Genomic DNA, 24,964 nt, shown 5'->3' with positions numbered 1-24,964 from the left:
CCTGTATGTATCCAATAGACTGGGTGTGACACCCTGGGCCACCACATTTACTGAAGTCTCTGTCGCTAAACTATTGGAGACTAGTTGAATCTCCGACAGGTCAAGTTCTTCCAGGTTCATTGTTCCTGAGCCGAGAGATGGGTCAGAGAAACTTACAGGGTTTCCTCAACCTGGAATCCCTGAAAGGACATGGCAAGTCCCTGCAAGCGCATGGAGCGAGTTTACCTCGCTAGTGGTCAAAGTGAAAGGTGGAGATGGTAGATGTCACAACTCAGACATTCTGAAGAGACTTTCTTACAGGAGCCATAGTATTTTGATTATGGCAAGAAACCCAATTTAAAAACTTCAAGATACAAACCAGTCGCATGCAGTAAATAATATGGGCTCCGATTCCCCATCTCTACGCTGTCAGTAGTCCAAATGGGAACACAGATCACTACCATCGGACACGTGTATTTATTTTTTTTTGGACAAGGCTAGAAGTGGATCTAGCGGTATGTGTCCATTTTTATACATTCTAGTCGTCCCCGACTTAAGGACACCCGACTTACAGACCGTCCCTAGTTACGAACCTCTGGTGAAGTTCTCTGGATGTTACTATAGTCCCAGACTGCAATGATCAGCTGTAATGAAGCTTTATTGTTAATCCTGGTTTCCATGACAGCACAAAAAAAAAAAAAAAAAACACCTTTAAAAAGTCCAATTGTCACAGGGACAAAAAGTTATTTTTTCCCCCCAAGAGTTACAACTATAAAATTATACCCATTTCAACTTACATACAAATTCAACTTAAGTCCAATCCTAAAAAAGTGATCTTGTAATGTACAGAGTACTGGTAGTAAGAAGACATCAGAACATTATACTCCACGTGAGTAAAGCAAAGCATTTTTTATTTTAGGACTGAACGCCATCCAGTTATCAAAAACAAGTACAAGTTTAATAGGAATTAGGATTGATTCTTCTTAGACCTTGTAGCTGAAAGCAGAAATGTCATATTACAGGTGTCAGTGAAGAGCGCTCAAAATGAAACGTTTTACCATCTGTTCCTTTATCTACATCTCACAAGGAGGGTCATTAACAATCGTAAAAGTGGCCAAAAAAAAAAAAAAATCTATCATTCCTTCATGTAGACACCAAGTCCTCCCATCACCGGTGTAGTAATGTCTGCTGGTACACGAGGGGCATGCATTACTCCTATCCGCATACATCACAACGTCAGTCACCTCTATATCAGTAATACTTTAGGTTTTGGGTGGAAGAAAAATAAAGGTTTAAAAATCGTGAAACTGATCAAATGTCGTCATCAGGGAAGGACTGAGACCCGTTTCTCCAGCATTCGCTGCAGTTCTCCCTGGCAGGGGACGGGCAAATGTGGTAAAATATTGCTGGTAACTTACAGAACGGTATAATGGCAGCTGCTGGTTGAATCAAAATTTTGGCTAAACAGAGAGAACATGTGCTCTTTATATCCAGTATCAGACCTTCATCTACTTACTCTAAGGGATCAGATCACAGACATATCATACAATGGCTACAGGAAACAAAAAAAAGTCAAATTTTAAAATCATGTATCAAGATCTAAACCCTCCCCCTTTATCCCCCCCCCCCCCCAAAAAAAAAGAAACCTGAAGTCACTAGCGCTAACTGAAGGGATAATACAGGTTTTACCTGCTGGGACAGAACAAGTGTGTATCACGTCCAACAACAGTATAAAAAGGATAACCAAAAAAAAAAAAAAATTCTATGTCCTGCAGTTTCGGTAAATCCGTGCCTCTGTGTGAAAAGTGTAAAATAGAAGAAAAATAAAAGTGGACGATGTGTGCATGGGATGGAGCCTTCCGCTGAATAGGCGCCACTCCAGGAATTGGGAGATTGTGCTGATTTTTGGCAAGAAATCTCAAAATCATGCAAAACTAAGTACTGAGGCGAATGTGAAGAAACCACCGCGCCAGTCTACTCCAACCAGAACAACGCTGTGACCGGAGAATATAAAAGTAAAAAGTTTTAGGGAAACAAGAAAAGACCCAAAAAACTTTTTTTCTGATTGGGTGGCTGATCCCTTCGGGAGAGCGGACAACACTAAATCGGTAACCATAGGGAAGCTGTATCTATAGGAACGGGGTTGAAAGCTCAAAGTTTTATTTTTTTTTTTATTCTGATAATCTGCCCAACTAGCAAACGCACGTACAGAAAAGCGGACGACTGCGTGAGAAATATAAGAGTCGGAAAGAAAAAAAAAAAATTAACAAGTCTTCCTAAACTTCGAGAATTTAGGGGAAGAAAAGAATGGAGAACAAGGCTTCTTCTTCGGCTCAGAAGTCCACCTAACTTCACAATTCTGTTCTTTGGCTGCTTCGTTTCAGCTAGGTTTTTTTCCCATGTAATTAAAGGCCATGCTTCATCTCCTAGCCTCTTCTGTGCTAAACTGGTCAACTCAACCAGCAACGTCGCCAAAAGCAACAAGAGTAACCCAAAAAACGGACAGCATCTCCTTCACGGCAAATCCTTGATGGCCCCAGTTATTCCCCCCTTTACGAACAGGGTTTCAGCGTTTCCTCAATAGTTGACAGGGTCACATGGAAGAGAGTTCTAGGTCACCATGCTGTCTGGAGGATCCCCCAATTTCTTTCTGCAGCCATTTTTTTTTTTTTTTTTTTTTAATGGTCAGATCTTCCATAGCAGAAAGACAATCACGTTAACCAGACGGTGAGCGTTATACTCTGTGCCCTGGGGATTGCTGCCCATTGATGTTGAACATTTCTCTGGGTGCAGCGTTCCTGTGGGATTTCCTTTTCCCACTGCACCAGGATTTCCTAGATTAAGCCCCCAGTATACATCGCCACCGGCCTTGGCGCGGCTGTGGATGCCTGAGACTTGATTGATTCTGGAGGATTTTACGGACTGTGCTTAACCAGGCTTGTTTGCAGTCTTCTTTCTCACACCCAAGCTGTCCAACCTTCATACAGCTGAGCCAGGTTATCTAGGTTTGTCGCCTCCTTAATCACAAAATCCACCTAAGACATGGGAGAAAGAAGATTGGTGAAGGATGGGCTGTGGAAGTTCTCAAATAGACTAGGAAAAGCGATCACAACAAATATCCCGAGCCCAGGGAGTCTTCACATCTTCTATGGTGAATGATGGAAACTGCTGGATTATTTTTCAGAAATTAGTCGGGTCTCAAAATTGGGATGGCCACCGATCACCAATACAGAGGTTCCACGGTAAACTGAGGATGAATGGCCAAATGTTTCCCTACATCAAGGGGAGTACGAGGCGTCCCCAGTGACTGGACTCCTTCCACCCATTCCAGGGAATATGGTTTCAGAAGACTGTGCCGGGTCCATGTGCAATACACAAACCAAGACTGACCCCTGGCATCACAGTTCTACAAGACGCTAGGAATCCCTGCATCCCCATGGGACAACAGCGCTGGATTTATAAGGAAGGATTTACTGATGGTGCAAACCGTTACAAATAAAGACCATCCCAAATCCAGAAAAAAAACTGAGGGAAAGGAGTCTTCTGTTACTTAAAAGAAATCTACCGTTCGAACCCATCATGCTAAACCGGGGGCACTTACTCTCAGATCCAGGCATCATGGCTGTGCTTATCATGTATTTATCTGTGGCCTCATTCATTCTAAAAGCAACTTTCAAAATTATGCCAATAATCCTGAAGGGCTCGGGGGGTGTTACCCTGAGCACAGTGGAAAGGAAAAAGTAAAACAGTCTGTAAAGTTGTAACACAGAAGAGCTCTGGTAACACCCCCATTGAAATCCATGCGGAATAAAACAGATCCATTATTAAAGTTAAACTGCTAAATGGAAGCCTGAATACAGATGCAAACCAGCCCCTTAGGAATAAGATTCAATCTATGGAAACCCCCATTTCCACATGCACAATTCTTTTCTAACAGTTACCTGCTCAGCAACAGACATCCTCCTGTTTGGATCCACATCTCTTCCCTCCAGCTTGGCTTTTACACGTTTCCACACGCTGACTGCATAAGAATTACGTTCTTGCACAGCTAAAAGTGACAGAATAAAAAATAAAAAAATGTGTCAGGAAAAGAAAAAAAAAAAAAACTTTATCAGGCTTTATACTGTGCACACTAAAGTTATATAGGTTTGGCACTTTCTGATCGGATCACAACAAGGACACAGCAGAACATATGACTACATGAGCAGAGCAGGTAGTATGGGTGGATGTACCTTTGCCAGTCTTTGGATCCCGCACTGCCTTTTTAGGACTCGACACAGCGCACTTGACGGGCCCTGGTACGGTGCTGGGTGGGGTGTCTGCAGACGGGGCCAAGTATTTCTGAATCGGCTTCTTTGTGTTCTGAGACATGCCCTCTGGCTGGGTCTTCTGGATTGTGTTGCTACGCACGGCTGTGTAGTGTACACAGATGTTAAAGAAGAAGCTACAGGTCATAAAAGCTTCATAGGAAGATACAAGGGGATGAAATTACCTGCAGCAAAGCTGGGCAGGTACGTGGAGGAGGAGATGGGGCTGGTACACTCATTGGTAGCATCTGTGACCAGAGGCGATGCAAACCCCACCAGGTTGTCGTAGATGCTGGGGTAAAAAGTAGAATTCATAAACGTTAATACATAGCGCCTATTAAAATCTAAATCTTATTTAAAGGTACAGCCTGACTCCTACCTCTGGCTCTGTGTCTTCAGCTCCTTCAGAGTTGGGGTGATCTCCTGCAGCATTTCTATATGTTCTTGGGTGCGTACCTGTCCCAGAGCCTGGACTATAGTGAAGAGGACAGTCTGGATGTTATCCTGCCAGGACTTGTACTCGCACAAAAACTGTCTCACGCTCCGCTCGTAGGGCACATCTTCACCATCGGCCAACGCGGCTTCTTCATCCTAACATGGGAAATTGTTGCAGTCACATTTCCAATACTGTATATGAGATACCAGAGGACAGCGACCTGGCACCTTACCTTTGCCATGGCTTTCAATAGGTGCTTCACATCACCTAGCTGTCTGTTGTGACTGATGAGTACAGTCTTGATGCAGTCCACCTGATTCTGGATGGTTTCGCACACCGTTTCGACCTGCTGCTCCTTCTCGCTCTGCAGATTTCTCTGGTTTGCCATGTCGTGGCTCAGCTGCTTGTGGGAAGCTACCAGCCATTCTGGGCTCCCAATACTGTTCTCACTGGCAGCTCCCTGCAAAAATTAGAGAAGCTCAGAAATGACCGAGATGAGGGGGAGAAGAGTGAACACCTTGCAATTAGACTGACTGGCAACTATGTGCACAGCGAAACAGAGGACTAAATGGTTTATGTAGAAAACCTGACCAAACTAGATAAGAAGCACAATCCTCACCACTCTCTTTAAAAGTCGCAGCTCCAGATCAGAGACAGAGCTATTGAACTGAGAAGCGAAGGAGCACATCTGCTGACAGCGCTTTATGAGCTCAAACAAGCTGGTGTCCAGGCTCAGGGTCTCCGCGGTCCGGGTCCGGAGGCTCTCAAAGTGTATGATGGTGCTGCACAGGAAGGTCACCTGGACAGTGCAAGAGGTTACACGTCATCTTTTCTGGCTAACCGCATCACTCGCCGTTACTTCACAGACTAATATTATACCTGGCTAGTTCTTTGGTTCTCCTTCAGTACAAAATTTCTTCGCTCTGTTATCGTCGCCTCGAAATCTTGGAGGACCGGAGCCAAAGCTGGATTTGCCCCTCCTGCCCATTTTAAACGCTGTTCAATGCTGGCTTCTAGAGCTGCTAGCTTTTCCTGAGGGGAAATCAATGAGGTACACATCATTAAAGCCTCAAACTTATGATATTATTATATACATTGATATCTAATAGTATGAAGACTAGTGATGTCTGATCTGGGTCAGACCCGTGGGATCAAACACTCCTGTGAATAAGTCATCACCGCATCTCTTTTACTTAGCACTAGTAAAGCAGCTAAATGAGATGAAACAACAGATCTTTACCTGAGCTGCGGCGATAGAGGAGTCAATTTGTCCCAGCGTATGCAATTTCTTCTTCATACTTGTTATGATGGCAGAGCGTGGAGGGGGCGTAACAGACGGATTCTGGGGGCGACTGATCAGCAGTTCTTCATGTTGCCACTGCAATGATAGACAGGTTTGGTGATGTCTTTATACATCAGAGTAACATTCCTGACCGTGGATCAAAATCCCAGAATATTTTACTGCTTGGGCGTCAGTGATCCTCATTAATGCAGATGAGCCTCACTAGGGCTAGTCAATTTACACCTCCAGTGTCTGACCACCCAAAGAGGAGATGCCCTTTGTTAAATAAGGTGGCTGTTTAAGCAGTCATACTGATTTTATTTTTTTGGGTGGCTTTTGGACTAATCCGTTAGTGCTACCCAGGGGAAACGGAAGCAAACTGTCTGCAAGGGCTGACCCATGTTGTACCATCTTATACTGAAAACATCAAAGTCCTATATGATGTATGTATGGACACAGCACATATCAGCTTACACAAACTATTTCTACATGACAAGACTCAGCTTGGATCCCCCATTACCTGGAACATTGCGATGTGCAGCTGCAGACGTTGCATGCTGGTTTTGCAGGAAGCAATATTGGTTTCTAGGCGGCGGACCAAGTCTTGTTTCTTCCAAGCAGTGTCATAAGAGCTGGCCAAGACGGTTGCTCTGTTCATCACAATCTGAGAGAACCGCGAGATCTGGATGTTGTGCTCCACGGCCTTCTTACAGAGATCATCCACAGAGACTTTACTCTCCGCCCCAAAGTCCTTGGCCTCTACTTGGGCGATAATGTCCACGCCCAGAGCGCTGATGTAACTGCAGAGGGTCAGCCCCAGCGCCTGTGTAGGAAGGCCGATTAGGAGCTGCCTCACAAAGTCAGCTGTAAAGGACTTGATGGGCTTGGCCATCTGCTCTTCGCTCAGAGATGAATTTCTATACATGGTTTTAACGTTGACTAATTGCACGGGTCCATTCACAGGGGCCGGATCATCCACTGGGCATTTCCCTAACGCAAAGTACAACAAAAGAATGTAATACATGGGCATGTTTGTAGAATTATACTATAAAATGATATTAGAATTAATTTGTTGTATTTCTGAAGTATCATGTACCATGTAAGTATTAAGCATTGTGGCTGCTTGAACGGTGTTGCCCAGAAATGGCAAATTATCACAAGTATAATATACCCCCTTCATACCACGCAACCAGCAGGGCCCCCCCCCCCCCCCCAAGTGATCACTTATGTATAGGTGCCAACAATGTGATCGGTGAGGGTCCCAGCAATCCACAGAATGGGGGTCCAGTTCTCACCAATAGATGGAGCGGGAGTTTAAGCACTCGCCCAGTTTTGGAATCACTGCTGGGACTCTCACTGATCAGCTCGTTATCCCCCATCCCTTGCAAACTTTGTATTACCCTCTGTCTATAGGACCTTGAGTCCAGGTTGTTTTCAGAGACTCACCAGACAAAGTGTGGGAGAAAATTCCACAGAGTCTGAAGAATTCCCTGATGGTTTGAAGTCTCTTCAAGAAAAAGATTTCATCCAGAACACGTCGAAGCTCCTCGTCTTCAAAAAAGTTGACTTGAGTGCTGCGTGCTTCACGGATGATGTCCACCTTCCTCCAAGCAGGAGGGATTTCCATTTGTTTTAACTAAAAATAAATAAAAACATTATTAGGGAAAAAAAATCTGGATTTTCCAAGAACATTATACTGTTGTAAATCATGAACCCCTCCTGTACCTTTTCAACTAATAATCCAAATGCAGTTTCCACTTGGGCGAACATCCCATCAAACGCCACCAACAGCATCTGCCCAGCTGACATTTTGGGGGTTTCATCAACAGATCCGTTTCTTGGCTGAATGAGGTCTCCATACTGAGCATGAAGTAACCTGTGAAAACAAGTAGTCTCACTAGATAGTCGCATAACCCATAGTTACATCCCAGTATTAACCCCCCCTTTCTTTTTTTTTTAAAGTGAAGCCTCCTGTCTTTTACTTCATCAGCCGACCAGGACCTTGATCTTCTCGGCTGACCTGGGGGGTGGGGCGGGATTTGGGGAGGGGCAAGGCTTAGTAAATATGTTTGAGGTGACAGGTTCCCATTAGGGGTGAAAAGGGTATCCGTATTTCTTGCAAATTAAAGTTATTGTTTAAAAAATTATTTTTATTACTTACAGTGGACAGAAATCTGACAGTTACACAGCTGCACGTTATCATACAGAGTAATCGGAGGTGTGTGTTATAGCAGCGGAGTTCTGTCCACTGGAAGTACCATATTTTTAGGACTAAGACGCTATAGTCTTCCAAAAAAGGAAAAAAAAAAATTTCACACCAATTAAATTATCTCTGTTGGTCGCACAAAAAACAAAACAAAACAATAAAACAGCCATACATGCAGCGCCCAGTGCGCCACACACACTCACACACTGCTATACACATGAATACACACATAGGAACCCCGTCCCAGCGCAGCATGTCCCCCATTCTCGGCATCAGTAACATAATTCTGACATCACCACTGGCAGTGAGTAGACATGTCGGACACGGGAGAGGGAGAGAGCAGTGGATCTTCTCTGGAAGATCGGATACAGCGCTATGTAAGCGCCTCACTTGATCTCCATTACAGAGGTCAGGAGGGTCATCTTATAGTATGAAAAATATGGTAAATATAGCAGCTCTCTAAAGAAAAACAGCAAGCAGAGATCCAGAAAACTGGAATTGATAGTAAAAAAGTATATTGGAAAATCATATAACAACATCCAAAAACAATAACGTTAATTTGATGAAATGGGATTACCACTTTAAGGCTGACCAAAATCTGATTTCTCCTATTCCATATCATCAAGTCTGCTGAATACCTTGCAACGTCGATGTAGTGAGCGTTCGCCTCATCTTCCAGGCCCATGGCTGCGTTCCTTAGGTAGGTCTGCAGTGAATCGACCAGAGCCTGTAGCGGCGTGCCATCGGTTGTCTGTTCAATCAGACTGTCCAATTCCTGCAGCATGGCCTCCAGGGTCTGTTCACCCTTCATAAGGCATCTCAGAGCCTCCGGGAAAATGATCTGACAGAAGTTGGAGTTCAGTTCCTTTAAATGGCAGAAAGGGAGAGAGTTGGACATTTGCGAATTTAGTTTCTATATTCTGCGTTCTATGATTTGGGCCACAAAATCTGCAAATATTAGCAGTAGATGACACTAGGGAATGGCTGCTTATGCTGTTACCAAGTGTTACATTTATTTTAATTCTAGGATGACCTGCTTTCCTTTCGCTACAAAATGCATTGAATCCACTACCTGCTACTCATTGCAAACAAAATTTCTGGATCTCCCCATTTACCTGTAGGGAGCTGTATACAGCATTAGCAAGATGCACAGCTTCAGAGGCTTCTAAGGGGTTTGGTATATCCAGATCTTGTGGAATGAGTTTACATTGTTTGAGTAGCTGGACGAGGCAGGTGACATTGCCGCTCATGCTGCAGAGCTCCTCTAGGAACCAGGCTCCATCCCGTGATGTCAGATCCACCAGCTGCTCTCCGGCACTAGATGCAGCCCCTTCCATCATTAGATTGCGCCTGTAATATACATGAAGCAATTATATAAGGTAGCTTCATCATCGAAGTGTATGATAACTAATAAAAAGGGACTGTAATAGGATGTATACCGTGTCAGAGTACACAGGGCAGAGATGACAACGCTGGCCAGACTCAGGGAGCCTTCTTCACCGTTCTCATGAAGGAAAACTTTGATGCAGCGCTCGATTTCTTTGAGCTGATCCTCACACACCGGCACAGAAACGGCCTCCTGCTTAAGTCGCTCCACTTGTCTCAGGAGACGGTTGTTGGTGTCTGCGTAATGACGCTGCAGGGCCAACTCCGTGGCAGAAATGAACTGAGCTTGAGAGGGTTGAGGCGCATACTGAATTTCATACCTAAAAACAAAGCAAAAACAAACCTCAGTATGGCCTGTACTTTACTTCTTATTGCAGAAACTTTGAATTAATAGGTATTGCACCAAGTTTTCAAGTTTATTTACAAAAAAGGCATATAAGCCTCACTGAAACTCATTTGTCAAATTAAAACATCACTTATTAAACACTTCTAAGAACATACAATTTCCAAAAATTTGGCGTGGATAATTTCTGTTATCCCACATCTTTGGGATAGAGGATAACAAGTGGATCATCAGAACGGGGACCCCAAGCAATCCAGATAACGGTAGTAATGTTCTCACTGATGGGTGGAACAGCAGGACGAGCATGGACCCCGTTGCTCTATTCAATAGTATTGTAGGGTCAGAAATAGCCAAACACAGAGCTCAAGTCATCTCTGCACTTCCATTACCTGTTCGTTAGATCTTGAGAGTTGCAGTTGGACCCTCAATGATCAGCTTGTTGTCCCCCATGATGTGGATAGCAGAAAGCTTTGTCCCAACACCTTTAACTTAAAGAGTATTCCAGTATGCACCAAAGGGTCTGGAGTTAACAGACTAGTGTTAGCGATTGTCTAAGAGGTTGGAATATCCCAGTATTATTCTAGGAGCCGGGAATATTATAAGGCTACATGCATACATGCTTAAAACGGGAAGGTTTGCAGCCATGTAGTGATAGTGGAGTTTTGTGAACGCTCCTCAACCCTACAATCTCCACAGGAGCAAAGTAGTTGCTAGCTGCCGTTTTTTGCAGCTAGTTCAAGGCCGCCATTTACAGTCGTGTACATGGTAGTAGAAAACCAAATCCCTGATCTCTGGCATAATAGGATCTACAGGCAGTCCCTGGGTTACGTACAAGATAGGTTCCATGGGTTTGTTCTTAACTTGAATTTGTATGCAAGTTGAAACTGTATATTTTATAATTGTAGTTCCAGAAAGTTTTCCCCCACTGACAATTGGAGTATCAAAATGTTTTGCTGTAATGGGAACAAGGATTATCAATAAAACTTCATTACAGACACCTTACAACTGATCATTGCAGTCTGGGACTATAGTAAAGTATTCAAAAGAGGTCACATTGGGCAGAGTAGTCTGCCTTTAACTACTTTTCTTTAAGTAGGGGACGGCCTGTATTCTGATTTCTACACTTACTTCCTGTATAACTCCTGGCAGTGCTCCATTGTCATGCTGCAGATCAGTTCTTCCATCCAGGTTTTCCACTGCTCCATTCTGTGTTTCTGAAACACCGATTTTGGGTACAGAAGGGCCACAGTGGCGTAGTTGTGAAGGTGCTCGAGACAGCCACGAAGCACAGAGCGTCGCTGTTGCAGCAGTGTACCCATCTCCCCCTCAAATTGTTCACATTGTTGTATTAGGGGTGCTTGGCCGGCATTTTGTAAGAAAGCTGTAGCGGGTACATAGCTGGGAGGACCTAAGGGTGCAAAGAATAAAAAGTTTAACTCAGATCACCTTCACATTTGTAGTTCTGGATGCCTAGATTATTTACAGGTTAAGAATGGTAGCTCTCTGTCTCCAGTCAGCTAGAAAAGGTAAACAGGCTCCATTCACACAGCATTTTACACATTGTTAATGCAACAAAAATACAAAAGTTAGCGCATTATTAGCACAATGTTGTCACAATTCTAACACAGAGTTTGAATGCAGCCTGATCTGCCTGGCTAAACTCATGTGTACCCAACAGGCCAGAGAATAGAGAGTTTTGCAGATCAAAGATAATGATCTACTCAAATCACATATTATAATGCATATTGGGTGCAGGCAGTAACAAGAGGAATAATTACCCAGGTCCATTTGGCTGCTGATTTCCTGAAGTAACCCTGCCAGTTTGGTTGCCTCTAGATTGCTGAAAGCGGCCTGGTACTGCGTTATCCACTGCTCAAATTCATTCAGCTTCACTTGGATAGATTCCTGGACAGCTCGCTGCTGTGTCTGGAGCTGGGTATGTTCAGAATACCTAAAGAAGCAAATTCACAGCCATCTGTAAACCGCTGAACTACTACAAAATTTCCATGATGGAAATATGAAACAATAATCGAGAGATTAAATACACATGCACTAAATATATATTTATTATGATGATAGATCAATAGCAAAACATGTTAAAAATGTACGGCACATCCTCAGGCTGCATTCCCATGTTCAGGTTTTCTGATGCAGTTGTGGAAGCAAAAAGAAGATGTGGATTATAGTTCTTGAGAACATGTTATTGAGACGTGGGAACACAACCTCAGGCTAGGCCATAAAACTACTGACGAGTGCATATCCCACCTATCGTCAGAGCTTTGGCTCCACCAACGCAAAAAACTGGGTCCGGTTTTCTCTATATAGTGGGCACAGCAGGTACACAAGGGTGTGGCCTCGCCATCCAATGGTGTACCCCTGTAACTATGTTGAGGTTTTTGTTTTAATACATATGGACAAAACATATAAAGCACCCACCTATGCTGAAGAGTATGAGCAGGGTGATCCGCAGCTTCAGCTCCTTCTAAGAAGGACATCTCTTCCACCAGCCTGCCCTGCAGCTTCTCCACTTCCGACAGCTCTTCGTGCACGCTCAGGTATTCCTCCAAACTGCAGTCTAGTTTGGGAAGGACGCTCAGCATCTCGTCTTTGTTTTTAAACCAGTTCACCTGCCACAAAGAAGCAGCTTAACATACGTATGTAATAGAAATACACTTGTTTTATGTCACACTTAGGGAGAGGCTCTTTACATGTCATTGTAATATGAGCAGGTTTCTACCTTAATTTCTGCCACTCTAGAAGAAAACAAGCTCTGTGTGATCTCTCGCTCCATCTCCCGTTTGCTTTGCTTGTTTTCTGCCTGCTGCCCACCTCCACCATAGACTGCACCAGCAAACCCAGCTTCTCCACCGGCCGTCCAGTCCACCAGAGGGTCATACACAAAAGCCTCGAGTAAAGTCAGCAACGTCTCCCTCCCTCTTCTCATTATGTGAAGGACCTGTGTTGGATAGGAAACAAAAGTTGTACAATGACGCTAACATCCAGATGTCAGACTCAACTGCAGGTAAAATAAATGGATAAATAAATTCTATAAGTCACCTGTTCACATGACAGTCTGAAGACTCCCTCCACTCCGGTTACTCCCAGAGCACTCTGAATGTTTTGGGTCATCCGAAAAGGAACTTTTTCGGGAACACGGAGGCTTTTGCCTGTGGAATAGAGCAATGCAGATATTGTAAGCTGTGCTTATTGGTGAACTTACCTATAAGTTTACAAGGATATGAGAGGAAAAAAAAAAAAAAAAAACTCACCTTTTTCAAAGCAAACATTGTAATCTATGTGCACCACCTCCCCGCTGGTCATATCAATGAGGACATTATCCAAGTGCCTGTCACCGAGACCTATGATGTAACCAACCATTGACATGACAGCTGTGGATCTGGCGTAGGACTAAGAGAAGGAAAAAATAAATAATCAAGTCAACATATTGTAATCGAAAGGTCAACAAAGTCACTTCAATGGAGAATCATCAATGATTGGCAGCTTGAAGAGATTGCAGCACTTTGCTGAGCAGAACATTTCCTTTACAAGCTTCACGTAGCCGGCTTCCTGCTCAATTGCACTTCAGCCACTGTACAAAAATTACAGGCGTGTACACGGAGCTTAATAGTGTAATTATTTTCTACTGAGATATACACAGGAAATAGATCCCTACTACCAGAATTACACATTATCATTAGCCCAAAAATAGCTGTCAATCAGAGGACGATTATTAGCCCATACCTGTGTAACTCTCCACCATTCATTTGGAGTGGCACAGGAGCACCACAGCTCTTTGGCTAGTAGATTTGGGGGTGTGGACTCCATTAATTCTTCTAGTACAGACTTCATCACGTTAATAGGCCAGTCTCGGCGGGACACATCCACGCTCAGTCCAACTGCCTTTAGTGCTGGACCGATTTTGCTGTAATAGAGCTCACTGGGACGGGGAACCATCGCTGGGTTCTGAGGAGTTTGGTAAGAATCCTGGGCCTAGGAGCAAAGACAAATATTGCTTTACTCAACTGTGAAGTTTCTTTCTCCTCCGATGGTGAGGAAAAACATTGTCTATTTCTCACAATGTAGTGTCCTGGAAAAGAGAAACTCCCCTGTTGACTTCCAGCCATGGGTTCAAACCAATATTGGCATCTCCCTGAAGGATAACCCATGGTGTTTTACATGGTCAGATGATCTGTAAGTCTGTTACCATGAAGATGCAGAGGTATGTATTGAAACTAGAAAAACTAGTTTATACGCAAATTTGTATATAGGTTTATAAAGGGATCTCTATAGAACACTTATGACATATCCATAGGAAATGCTGGTGTGATATGTGGGATCCTCCTCAATAACCAGCTTCAACACTTTCCTGTGGTGCACCTCACTCCACTTTTGGTTGTGGGGAGCAATATAGGGTGTAAAAACACCGGACAGGTTCTTTTTACTGACAGATATTTGGAAAAATAATGAAAGAAAATTCTCATCAATACCAGAAACATAATTTATACCTTTTGTGCTTGTAACGCAGCTTCCCTCTGTTGCCATCTTTTATAAAGACCAAAAAGCGGAGTTGCTCCATCCACCCACTGAATAAGACCAGAGCGGGTGCCAAGAGGTGTCACTGAGTAATGACGGGCTTGGAAATGTGGCAACTCTTGACCATTGATGGTGGCAAACATTGTGTTCACAATAGAAAGAAACTGCATAATCCTTTCATCAAGATGCAAATCTTCCAAACCTAGAAACAAAGATCAAGATCAGGTAAAAATATTATGAAATGTAGACCCGTCCCCCCCCCCCCCCCCAAAAAAAAAGAGGGGATTACCTTTAAAGAGATAAGGGTAATTTTTCCCATCGGAACCGAGGAATATGAACTTCTTTGGCTTAGTTTTAGTGGGCAGGATGGTGATGGTGCTGCCCACACTATGAATGGTGATGGTGTCCCTATCCGACACTTCTCCAGGGAGGGCTATTTCTGTGTTGGTCATGGAAGCTAAGCAAGGGCTGATTTCCTCGAGCCGTAACAAGTAGCTGGCTCGTTTCTGTGCTCTTTGCTGTAAGCTCAGCATGATCTAGAAAATTTAAAAAAAAAAAAAAAAAAAAAGAAAAAATGGGTAGACTCTTATGCACAAATTGTGAGGTTGTAAGACTCTTCAAAAACTCCCACCCCTGGCAATACACATCACAGCCTTCCACTATGCTACTGGTCCCCCGTTGCCAGTGAATAAGTAAAAAAAAAATGTATGACCACCACAAACATTTGTGATAATGGGGTCTCTAGGTCTATGTGTAAAACGAGTTGAATCCTATTCTATTGGGTTAATACAGATGGAGACAAGAACAGTGTGTATCAGTAGTAACATATGTGTACTACCCCATTATTTACTGTGTGCTTAGGGAGGACTGGAAAGTCCACACATTACCCCCTAGTCCTGCAACCCATCGTATTACAACTACATTATACTCTTGCCCTGTGGGTCATATCACAGCCTTGTATGGCAGAACTACAGGTCACAACATGCACAGGTTATAAGAGTAACCCTACAAACACAGCAGAGACATAAAAACCTATGTACTGTACCTGTTTGAAAGGCATCCAGCTATTCCCCGGATTAGACGGGTTGGATGGGTTTCTTAGTTTTTCCAGGGCATTTTCAATGGCTTCTCCATAGTTGTCCTGGAACCACTTTTCATGGGGTGTTTCAGCAGTGGCAGATGTGATACTACACACATGCTCCAGAGCAAACACTATGGGCTTCATTAGGGCCGTGTGCTTCTCCCGCATAATCGCCATTTTTTCCTCTCTAGTGAAATAAAAGATAAATTTAAAAAGACGGAATACACTGCCTACAGTCTACCATAACCGCCATATTAGAATCCTAGGTTACTAATCTGTTTAAATCTATGACGACGACATACTTGCGCAGCGTGTTGTTGTTCTGGACTCTCTTCACCTCGTCCTCCAGCTGCTGAATACGCCGCAGCACGTACATATGTTGCTGTAGTAAGACGCCGAGCCAGAGCTCATCCCAAAGCACCGTGACCCTCCGCAGCTCTGCTACCAACATCTGAACCTGTGCAAAAAACACAAATAAAATCATCAAATAAAACTGGATAATCGATGGAAAATAAAAAAGGCTATGAAGTGTCTGCCATAAACTGTAATATACAAACCTGCAGGACCATGGTGGGGCTAGCGGATGATAGCTTCTCAACTATTTTACTGTAGCAGTCTTGCATCATTGTTTGGTCTTCATTGAGGCCGTTCTTCATTTCATCTTTGTTGCTTTCTTGAGAAGCTGGAAGACTCTCATCATCACATTCAGCAGCCATCAGCTCCTCGTCCTGCATATTCCCAAGTAGAGTGGGAATGGCCGTTGACAGCTTGGTTCCTGCCATCAGAAACAGTATTATACTTCTATCTCTAGAGTCTTTATACAATACCATTAAAGGCAATGTATTGCACACCAATTAAGACAGAAATCAGGGGTCCCAGTGTGACTAATGGGACGAGTGGCTGGACAATCATGCTCCATTCAATTTATTAATTGTATTGGAATTTAAAAATTGTCGAGCACAGCTCCAAGAGGTCTCTAGAGCTTCCGCAATGACCCTCCTTATCTTTAGGATAGGGCGATAACTCAAAGTAAATCTACTATCAAAGTCAAACATGATAAACCAGGGACACTTACTTGCAGAAATGTAAAATTAAAAGAATTCTAGTAATAACCTGACAATAGTGAGAACTCACCAGAAGACTGAGATTCATTGCTTAATGAAATGCTTCCCACAATCGCTGGGTATAAAATGAGGTGCGGAGAGTCGTGTGCTACTCGGCATAGTAGATTGCAGATGCTTTGACGCACATATACCTCGGGGTGATTGAGCCGTGAAAAGAGTTGAGGAATTATACCTTGAAAAAGAAAATTAAAGAAGAAGTTAGAACATGGCATAAAAGGAGCATATGTTTAGGTAAATGTGAACCATTTAATGCCCACTTCTGGGTATATCTACACAGGACAACTTATGAAAATTCAGCAGGGTTTCCTGTAGTGCACATGACTGGTTTCCCATGTTCCGTTGTTTGTTATTGGTGTGTGAGGGCCACTCATTCACCATTGACCAGAATAAAGACTCCTGAAACTGCAAAAAAGGTCAGGAATAGGACCTGCTTTGACTTTTGCAGCTTGGGCAGTCGGCTGTCTGTTGAATAAGTGCATAGCACACGGAAAATAAAATAAAATGTGCATTCTTTATGTAAAATTTACCACTGCTAAATTTTAGATACAAAAGTGGAAAGGGGATGTTACACAAACCATTAAAACATTGTATGGAAATATCACCTCTCCAGGGAGCTGTGGGTGTAGTCTCCAGTCCTTGCTCCAAATACTGTCTAAGTTCTCCAGCGTGTTTTACCAGCAGTCTGAGCAATCGTAGCGTGGCCATCACAATGACGTCATCGGTGCTCTGCTTAGATGAGTTGCTCAAATGCAAGCGAGGATCATCTTCATCAAGTGACACCTAGTGGAACACATAGAAGAACAGTGAAAATATAAACAAGTAATATCCCCCCCCCCCTCAATTATCAAAATATCATTTTCAGTGCCAAAATCCACGTCAACCTATTTCAATAAATCAGCTGGGGGCCTCTCTAGATTTGCTCAATTTAAGTTTTATACTGGTTACACGCGTGTGCAGCCTGTGTAAACATGCCATATCCCATGGGGTGCACACAGAGTAGAGGAAAGGAGTCCCTGCATTATATAGAAATATAATGCAAGGACCTTCCCTTTGCCGGCCAAACAGCATCGCTGGAACTGTAGTACTTTATACAGTTCTGGTGCGGCTGTTCGGCCGGTAGAGGAAACGCCCTTGCATTATATGTCTATGTAATGCAGGGAATCTCATCCGACTGTGTGCAGGCCGTGGGATCGTGTCACCATTCGGCATCTTTACACAGGCTGCACACGCGTGTAACCAGTCTAACACTTAAATTGAGCAGATCTATAGAGGCCCCCAGCTGATTTGTCTATAAACCTATTTCAGGACTGAAATTGTGAAATTATCCTGGTACTGTAAGCAGTGACACAGACTCACCCGTCCAGCATTTAGCTTTAAGAAGGTGAAGTATGCACTGCAGGAAAGTTTGTACAAGCTAAATATGCGGTCCACAACTTTACGCCACAGCTTGATGAGCCCCTCGGAAGCAGTCTCATCCAGGTCTGCCAGCCAGGGACAATTGGATAAAAGTTGTCTCCAGATGACATCAACAGTATCATTTTCATCATTGCCCTCGTTCTCTGTAATCTGTAGCGACATATCCTCGTCCTGAAACATGAAAAAGAGGTTAAAAAAAAAAAAAAAAAAAACTTCACATGCTAACAGGCAATTTACATTTTCTCATTTCTAGCAGGTGGGAGGACAGTGTGGACATGAAGGTCCAGTATAAAATCTTTAGGCATGGCTCATTGTCATCGTATAATTATTGCTTAGTATATGCCTTATAGAAGCAGCTGCTACGAGCTGAAACAGACCGTGGAGTAATCCATCACTTGGCAGTGTCCATATGTACCTGGATCCCAGCAGGACGGCACATTGCTTGTCCCAAAATGCCATAGATTTTTTCTTTATCTTCTTCAGAGACATTATCTGGTAAGAGACTTTGCACTTCTAGTTTCTCTTGCTGTAACAACTTAACACCTTCACCCTGACTGAATACACAAGTTATTGGAAGATAATGAGTAAAGTTGTCACAAGGAAAATTCAATTCACTTTATATATAAATTAAATGAATGAAGAGCAACTCGGCAAACTTTATTGTTACAGGCCAGAACACAACATAACATGCAGAGACTTAGGATGTGGTCACACGGTCCATTCTTGATGCATTTTTGCAGGTTTACCATGCGTTTGGCTGGTTTGAATCAGTTTTTCTTAATTTCTAAAAGCAGCTGTATTAACATTTTCCTAGCTTACACTTCCAGAAACGAACAATGGATTCAAACCAACCAAAGCATGGTAAACATGCACTGAAAATGCATAGGTTTTAAAACGCAAGCATTTTTGCGTTTAAAACGCTCCAGGAATGGACCAAAAACACACCATGTAACTGCACCCTTCAACTGCTGTCAGATGAGAAGGTTTTGAAATGGAATCAAAGTGAGCGCCCGGGGAGGAGTCATGCCGTTCACATTTGCGTTTCTAAGCAAGGACATGCGTTCGGCAGCCAGCACACAACGTCTTGCATTTAGACAATACACAAACACTAATGTACAGAAACACTTATGCGATCAGCCATGGCACCTTCCTGGGCGCTTTGATTACATTGATTCCAAAAGCGCAACACTATAGTACGACAGCATCATAGGGAGGAGTACCCACGTTCAGTTTTTTAGATGCAGTTTTCAAAGCCATAAGCAGGTGTGGGTCATTATGGGTGAGAACATATCACTGAGTGGTGCTGCACCTCATCTTTTTTTCACTCCACTCATGGTTCGTACATTGGAAATGGCATTTAGAAAAGCTGAAATTGTGAAAGTTGAATTGCGTTTCAGAACATAACACAACAGCAGTGTAGTAGAGATTTGCTCAAAAGCAGTGCATTAACACAGCTTTTACGCAAACCTGAAAATTAGAGAAACATCCTATCAGTTTCAAAATATTATGTAAACGCAACGGGTAACCACGCCCTTAGGACCTCAAATATACAGGCAGTCCCCGGGTTACGTACAAGATAGGGTCCGGAAGTTTGTTCTTAAGTTGAATTTGTATGCAAGTCGAAACTGTATATTTTATAATATAGATCCAGACAAAAAAAAGTTGGCCCCCGTGACAATTGGAGTTGAAACATTATTTGGTGCAATGGGACCAAGGATTATCAATAAAGCTTCATTACAGACACCTTACAGCTGATCATTGCAGCCGGGGAATAAAGTAAAGCATCCAGAGAGCTTCATCAGATGTCAGAGGGGTCTGTCTGTAACTATGGGTTGTCTGTAAGTTGGGTGTCCTTAAGTAGGGGACCGCCTGTATATATTAAAAAAAAACTGCCTGCACCTCATTTATAAAGGGTTTTAGACAGTTCTGTCTTTCCTGCGACTAGCTCGACAAAAGCGCGTGGCCTCGTGCCAAAAAAAATACTGCAGAAATAAAGCAGAAATACTGCCGACTTGACAGAATTGTGTCCTAATTTTCTGGCATAAAGTAACCCAACTAATAGGAGGTGCAGAGTACGACTCTAGACTTATCATCCAGCATTAGACACTTATAAATCTGGTGCAGAATAAGACTGTCTAGTCTTAGGCTGTGGTCACATGTTCCGCTAGGCATCCGTTCATAACACGACGCTAGCACACAAGAGGCCTTACTCTGAACTGTCTAACCTTGGGACACTTTCATAAATCTGCCCCAAGGTGTCTTTCTTTCAAAAACAGCTCCATGCCTGACCAAGTGTGATGTGCGGTACTGCTAAATTTATCTGTATAATCCTATCAGGAACCAAAGGTTCAGTACAGTGTGATGCAAAACACATTGAAGCAGCCTTACAAGGTAGTCAAAAAAGGGCAATGTTTTTTTTATCCCATTTACATGATCAGATGCGGTGCCGTTTTCGGAAGAAAGCAACCTTGCCCCCCCCCCGCCAAAATATGGAAGCAGACAAATCTGGTTTAAGAAATAACTAGATAAAATACACTTTGTCCAGCATAGTTACCTACCTAGCATTGTCCACCACCTTTCTGCCCCATCGGTATGCCCAACTAGCCAGAGCAGCCCAAGACTTGGCCACTTCAGGAGCTTGCACAGAAGACAAATGATACAGCTGGCCTAGGATAAAATCCGGCTCTCCAACACCAATGTTCACTGTTATAAAGAAAAGAATATACAGTACAAGTCTTAAACACAAAAGAAAAAGTCAAACCTGATCAGGTCTAAAATGTGTGCTGCAGAGAACAGATCCACAGTTTCTTTATGCGGTACATGCGTTACGAGAGGGTGAGGTCCACTCATGCCCTGAGGACCTTAAAAAAAGACTGCAAACATGGTAATAGGAGTCGGCTCACATGCAGGGCTTGGAGAAAACAGCTGTGTGAATGAGCCCATAGAAATGAAATTATGTTGAATGAATGGATGGATAACAGATGGACAAAAAAACATATCAAACACACCTCTCTGCATTAGAGGAGCCTGTCAGTACTTCATGATGCTAGTGGTAAGGTCGGTATGAATATACTGGCAGATTCTCTTAGATTACAGTCCATAAATAATTTAGGCGATTATACAATTACCTGTGGATTCACTTTCTATACGTGGATACTCTTCGTCCAATGCATTAACAGGCGGGAGATCAACGAGAGCGAGTACATTTTTGCCCAGGGGAGACAGGTTAGTAAGATTTGCCTGTGGTCGTGCTCTGTACACTAGCTTCATCTGTCCCGAAATTTCCTTCCAATCAGCTTGGATCCATTTGGCCAGGGTTAGGATAGACTTGGCCACAGCATATTCAGCTTTTGCAGATTTACAGTAGGAAATGGCACATGAACTCAGCATCTCCATGGCGTGAGTTGATTGACCTGCCAAACAAATGAGACATGTTATGTGAGCCCTATAATCCGTTTCTATCTGGCTGATATTAGACAGTTTGGTGTTCATTCACATATCAGATGCCATCGGTATTTCATCATCAAAACAGCATCAGTTTTACCTTCAGTTGTGCTAATATATCTGGAAAATGGAAAGCATTCAGACAAATTTTTCACTCTGTTTCATTGCAGCCATTGTTAAGATCACAAAAATTTTTCTTGCACATTAATGTACACTCTGCACCTCATCTTGGTAGAAACTGTAAATGTAGTTATTTTTGCCAATTTATTAAAACAAGAAAAACTGAAATATCCGATAGTTATAAGTATTCAGCCCCTTTGCTCAGTATTGAGTAGAAGCCTCTTTTGAGCGAGTACAAGCATTAATCTTCTTGGTTCAAAAAGTTTTTCACACCTGGATTTAGGGATCCCCTTCCATTCTTGCTTGCAGATCCTTAGCTTGGGGTTACCACAATTACTTAGTTTGGCCGGATGGACAAGTCAAGGAAGAGTTGTGGTCATCCCAAACTTCTTCCATTTAAGGATTATGGAGGCCACTGTGCTCTTAGGAACCTTGAGTACTTCAGAAATGTTTTTTGTAACCTTGGCCAGATCTGTGCCTTGCCCCAATTCTTTGAGCTCCTTCGGCAGTTTCTTGGACCTCATTATTCTCATGTTCTCTGACGTGCACTATAAAGCTATGAGGTCATATATAGACCGGCATGTGCCTTTCCTAATAAAGTCCAATTTGTTTAATAAAACAGTTGAACTCCAATAAAAAGACTAGAACCACTATGGACAGCATGTGAGTTAAGTATAAGGGTGCTATCACACTGCGTTCTTGGACCATTTTTAAATGGACCAAAAACGCATGCGTGTTTGTATTTCAATTAGGCGTTTGGCTGGTTTTAATCTCTTTCACAGCTGCCTCCACTTCTAGGGGTCTGAATACTTACGACCAAAGTGATATTTCAGTTCTTGTTTATTAAACTAGCAAAAATATCTACATTGGTTTTTTTCTGTCACCATGGGGTGCAGAGTGTACATTAATGAGCAAGAAACAAAAATAAAACTTTTTTGATCTTACCAATTGGCTACGAAGAAAATTTAAAAGGAGTCTGAATACGTTCCGCAAAGTTATATATTAAAAAAAAGGTGGCAACTGATAAATGAACAGACACACACACACACACACACTATATTATCCATGGTCAAACTCACCGGCGGCGTACAGTAATTTAGCCTTTTCAATGTCAAGCTCCGGTCCCCATTTTTCATCCATCTGTCCGTGTAGTGAGAGTTTCTTAAAGCTAGCCACTAGATCCTGGGCATTAGTAACTTGTCCAACTTGGATATTACTGCACTGGCCAATTAACCTTGCGGCTAGTGTGACGTTGCCCCGTTTCCTTGCACATTTAGCAGCTGTTAAACCCAATTCCATCAGATGAGTCTTGACAGACATTGTTTGATCTGTAAAGTATTAATAGACAAGCAAATCTGAGAAACAGATGCAGATGGAGCTACTTTCACTTACTAAATAACAGAATGCTGTGCTAGTGACATGTAGTAAACTACTAAATGATGCATTCCCTCTAAAGTAAAATCAGAGGGGTTTTCCAGGTTACCTGGAAAAGCCACTGGTGACTGGGGGAGGTGAGGATAATAAGCCGTACAGTAAATAAACCATTGCCTTTCCTGACAGTATGTGACATGCAGTAAAGACCTACCTCTGAACTTGTCAGCCATGCGATTCTGGAAGGTGGTGTATCTCAGAGCTTGTATCCATGGCCTCACGTCATGCTGCTTACATGACCTCAAAGCTTCACTGAAAAGAGGTATCAGACAGTCCTAGGAGGAAAAGCAACAATGTTGACTTCGTATTTTAGTCCTTATTTAAGTGACATTATAAACCAACCAATTATGGGCACCAACTTAACATTTCAATAGAAAATTTATACAAATTCGTACATTTAATTACCATTGATTCACTATAAAAAAATGTAATGAGAACCATCCTTACCTCAGTAGACAATCTGCTTGACACGGTGCTCTCCAGAGAGGATGCACAGTATAGCTGCAGTGTTCCTAAAACTGGAAATGACTGGGATACAGTCAGCGTCGACAGCCTTAAAGGTCCCATAGCTATACGGGCTGTTTGCTTCAGATGTTTTGCAAGATTCCTGTAAAGAATAAAAAAATACTAATTTATTTTGATTTTACACATGTGTGGAGCCCTCTTATCCTTTCTAGGGACAGCAGAAGTGCCCAAAGCCCCATATGTCACACCCAATGATGGCTAAGAAACCATGGAACCACATCATAAGGGGAAAAAAAATGAACCAGCAGCTTTTCTTACTCAGATATCGCCTGCCACTTCTGTTCTTGCTCTGGTTCGCTCAGGGCCAAACTCAAGCACACAGAACTTCTCAGCAACTGGACCTCAATACACTTCTGAAGTTCTCGCGGATCAGGACCGAGCATGTTGGGAAGAAGTTTCTTCATGTCTTTGAAATAAAACAGAATTTTCAAATAGGTTTCATATTCAAGTCACACATGGCTTCTCTCTTCCCAGTAAAGGAGAGGTCTTGCATAAAGAATTTTATTTCCCCCATGATAGTGCTGTGCGGGAACTGGAACGCTAATGTACTCCAACACTGATCAACATAAGGTCATTGGAACACCAGAAGAATACAAGGAATTTGTCGCTTGTCTGAACACCAACGAAATAGGTCTTTTCTTTACATCCGAATTCAGGGCAGATCAAATTGTATTCCTGGACCTTACCATCAGAAAATCTCATAATGGGATGCTAACAACCCATATGTACAGAAAACCTACAGCGACAAACAATCTTCTACGGTGGCAGAGTCACCACCCCAAGCCTTTATTGAAAGGCATACCCAAAGGGCAATTCTTGAGAGCGAGAAGGAATAACACCCTCCTTCCCGATTTTGTATCATCTTCCAAAGAACTGCACCAGAGATTTCGTCAACGAGGATACCCCGAGGGGGTGCTAAAGAAAGCTTACCATCATGCTTTAAGCACCAATAGAACGGACTTACTACATCCTCGTCCCAGAGACAATACCGACTCTCAGACCCGCATCATCGGGACATATGATACTGGACACCAATTGGTTCGTGAAACGCTTCAAACATTCTGGGGTATACTCAAACGAGACTCAGATATTGGGGAATTAATCGGAGATGCTCCTCAGATTACCTTCCGTAGGGGTAGAAATCTGGGCGATAGCTTGGTTCACAGCCATCTATTGCCAAGTAAAAAATCTACCTGGCTTCCAAAACCCCCGCCAGGCACCTTTAAATGTAAAAGATGCCAAAATTGTAAGTTCATTCAAGAGGGGACAACTTTTCAGAGCTCAAATACTGGCAAATTGTTCCCCATCAAGAAATGTATCTTTCGGGAGTTATTTATCTTCTAACCTGTAC

General features: G+C 42.9%; 1 protein-coding gene across 1 annotated transcript in view; it reads right to left on the bottom strand.

Moving 5' to 3' along the window:
• Positions 1-2,607: 2,607 nt before the first annotated feature.
• The window catches only part of SMG1 (SMG1 nonsense mediated mRNA decay associated PI3K related kinase), a 49,815-nt gene continuing 27,458 nt past the window's right edge, over positions 2,608-24,964 (bottom strand). Inside the window, exons 27-63 of the mRNA XM_072120637.1 lie at positions 23,872-24,019; positions 23,536-23,695; positions 23,243-23,363; positions 22,737-22,985; positions 21,222-21,506; positions 20,652-20,796; positions 18,509-18,647; positions 18,034-18,264; positions 17,280-17,457; positions 16,688-16,849; positions 16,111-16,328; positions 15,856-16,010; positions 15,518-15,740; positions 14,762-15,008; positions 14,445-14,674; positions 13,681-13,929; positions 13,209-13,347; positions 12,997-13,106; positions 12,677-12,895; positions 12,376-12,566; positions 11,718-11,890; positions 11,068-11,347; positions 9,650-9,916; positions 9,326-9,560; positions 8,849-9,075; positions 7,730-7,880; positions 7,451-7,640; positions 6,525-6,994; positions 5,963-6,100; positions 5,602-5,754; positions 5,342-5,521; positions 4,955-5,182; positions 4,666-4,877; positions 4,472-4,578; positions 4,212-4,391; positions 3,921-4,027; positions 2,608-3,014 (exon numbers count right to left, since the gene is read on the bottom strand). Coding sequence (XP_071976738.1) covers positions 2,937-3,014; positions 3,921-4,027; positions 4,212-4,391; positions 4,472-4,578; positions 4,666-4,877; positions 4,955-5,182; positions 5,342-5,521; positions 5,602-5,754; positions 5,963-6,100; positions 6,525-6,994; positions 7,451-7,640; positions 7,730-7,880; positions 8,849-9,075; positions 9,326-9,560; positions 9,650-9,916; positions 11,068-11,347; positions 11,718-11,890; positions 12,376-12,566; positions 12,677-12,895; positions 12,997-13,106; positions 13,209-13,347; positions 13,681-13,929; positions 14,445-14,674; positions 14,762-15,008; positions 15,518-15,740; positions 15,856-16,010; positions 16,111-16,328; positions 16,688-16,849; positions 17,280-17,457; positions 18,034-18,264; positions 18,509-18,647; positions 20,652-20,796; positions 21,222-21,506; positions 22,737-22,985; positions 23,243-23,363; positions 23,536-23,695; positions 23,872-24,019 — 7,175 coding nt within the window. The 3' untranslated portion in view covers positions 2,608-2,936. The remainder of the gene's footprint in view (positions 3,015-3,920; positions 4,028-4,211; positions 4,392-4,471; positions 4,579-4,665; positions 4,878-4,954; positions 5,183-5,341; positions 5,522-5,601; positions 5,755-5,962; positions 6,101-6,524; positions 6,995-7,450; positions 7,641-7,729; positions 7,881-8,848; positions 9,076-9,325; positions 9,561-9,649; positions 9,917-11,067; positions 11,348-11,717; positions 11,891-12,375; positions 12,567-12,676; positions 12,896-12,996; positions 13,107-13,208; positions 13,348-13,680; positions 13,930-14,444; positions 14,675-14,761; positions 15,009-15,517; positions 15,741-15,855; positions 16,011-16,110; positions 16,329-16,687; positions 16,850-17,279; positions 17,458-18,033; positions 18,265-18,508; positions 18,648-20,651; positions 20,797-21,221; positions 21,507-22,736; positions 22,986-23,242; positions 23,364-23,535; positions 23,696-23,871; positions 24,020-24,964) is intronic.

Source organism: Engystomops pustulosus, chromosome 8 (assembly GCF_040894005.1).
Source record: "Engystomops pustulosus chromosome 8, aEngPut4.maternal, whole genome shotgun sequence".
Taxonomy (NCBI): domain Eukaryota; kingdom Metazoa; phylum Chordata; class Amphibia; order Anura; family Leptodactylidae; genus Engystomops; species Engystomops pustulosus.
The sequence above is the reverse complement of the archived record's forward strand: the minus strand, read 5'-3'. Positions and strand labels throughout refer to the sequence as shown.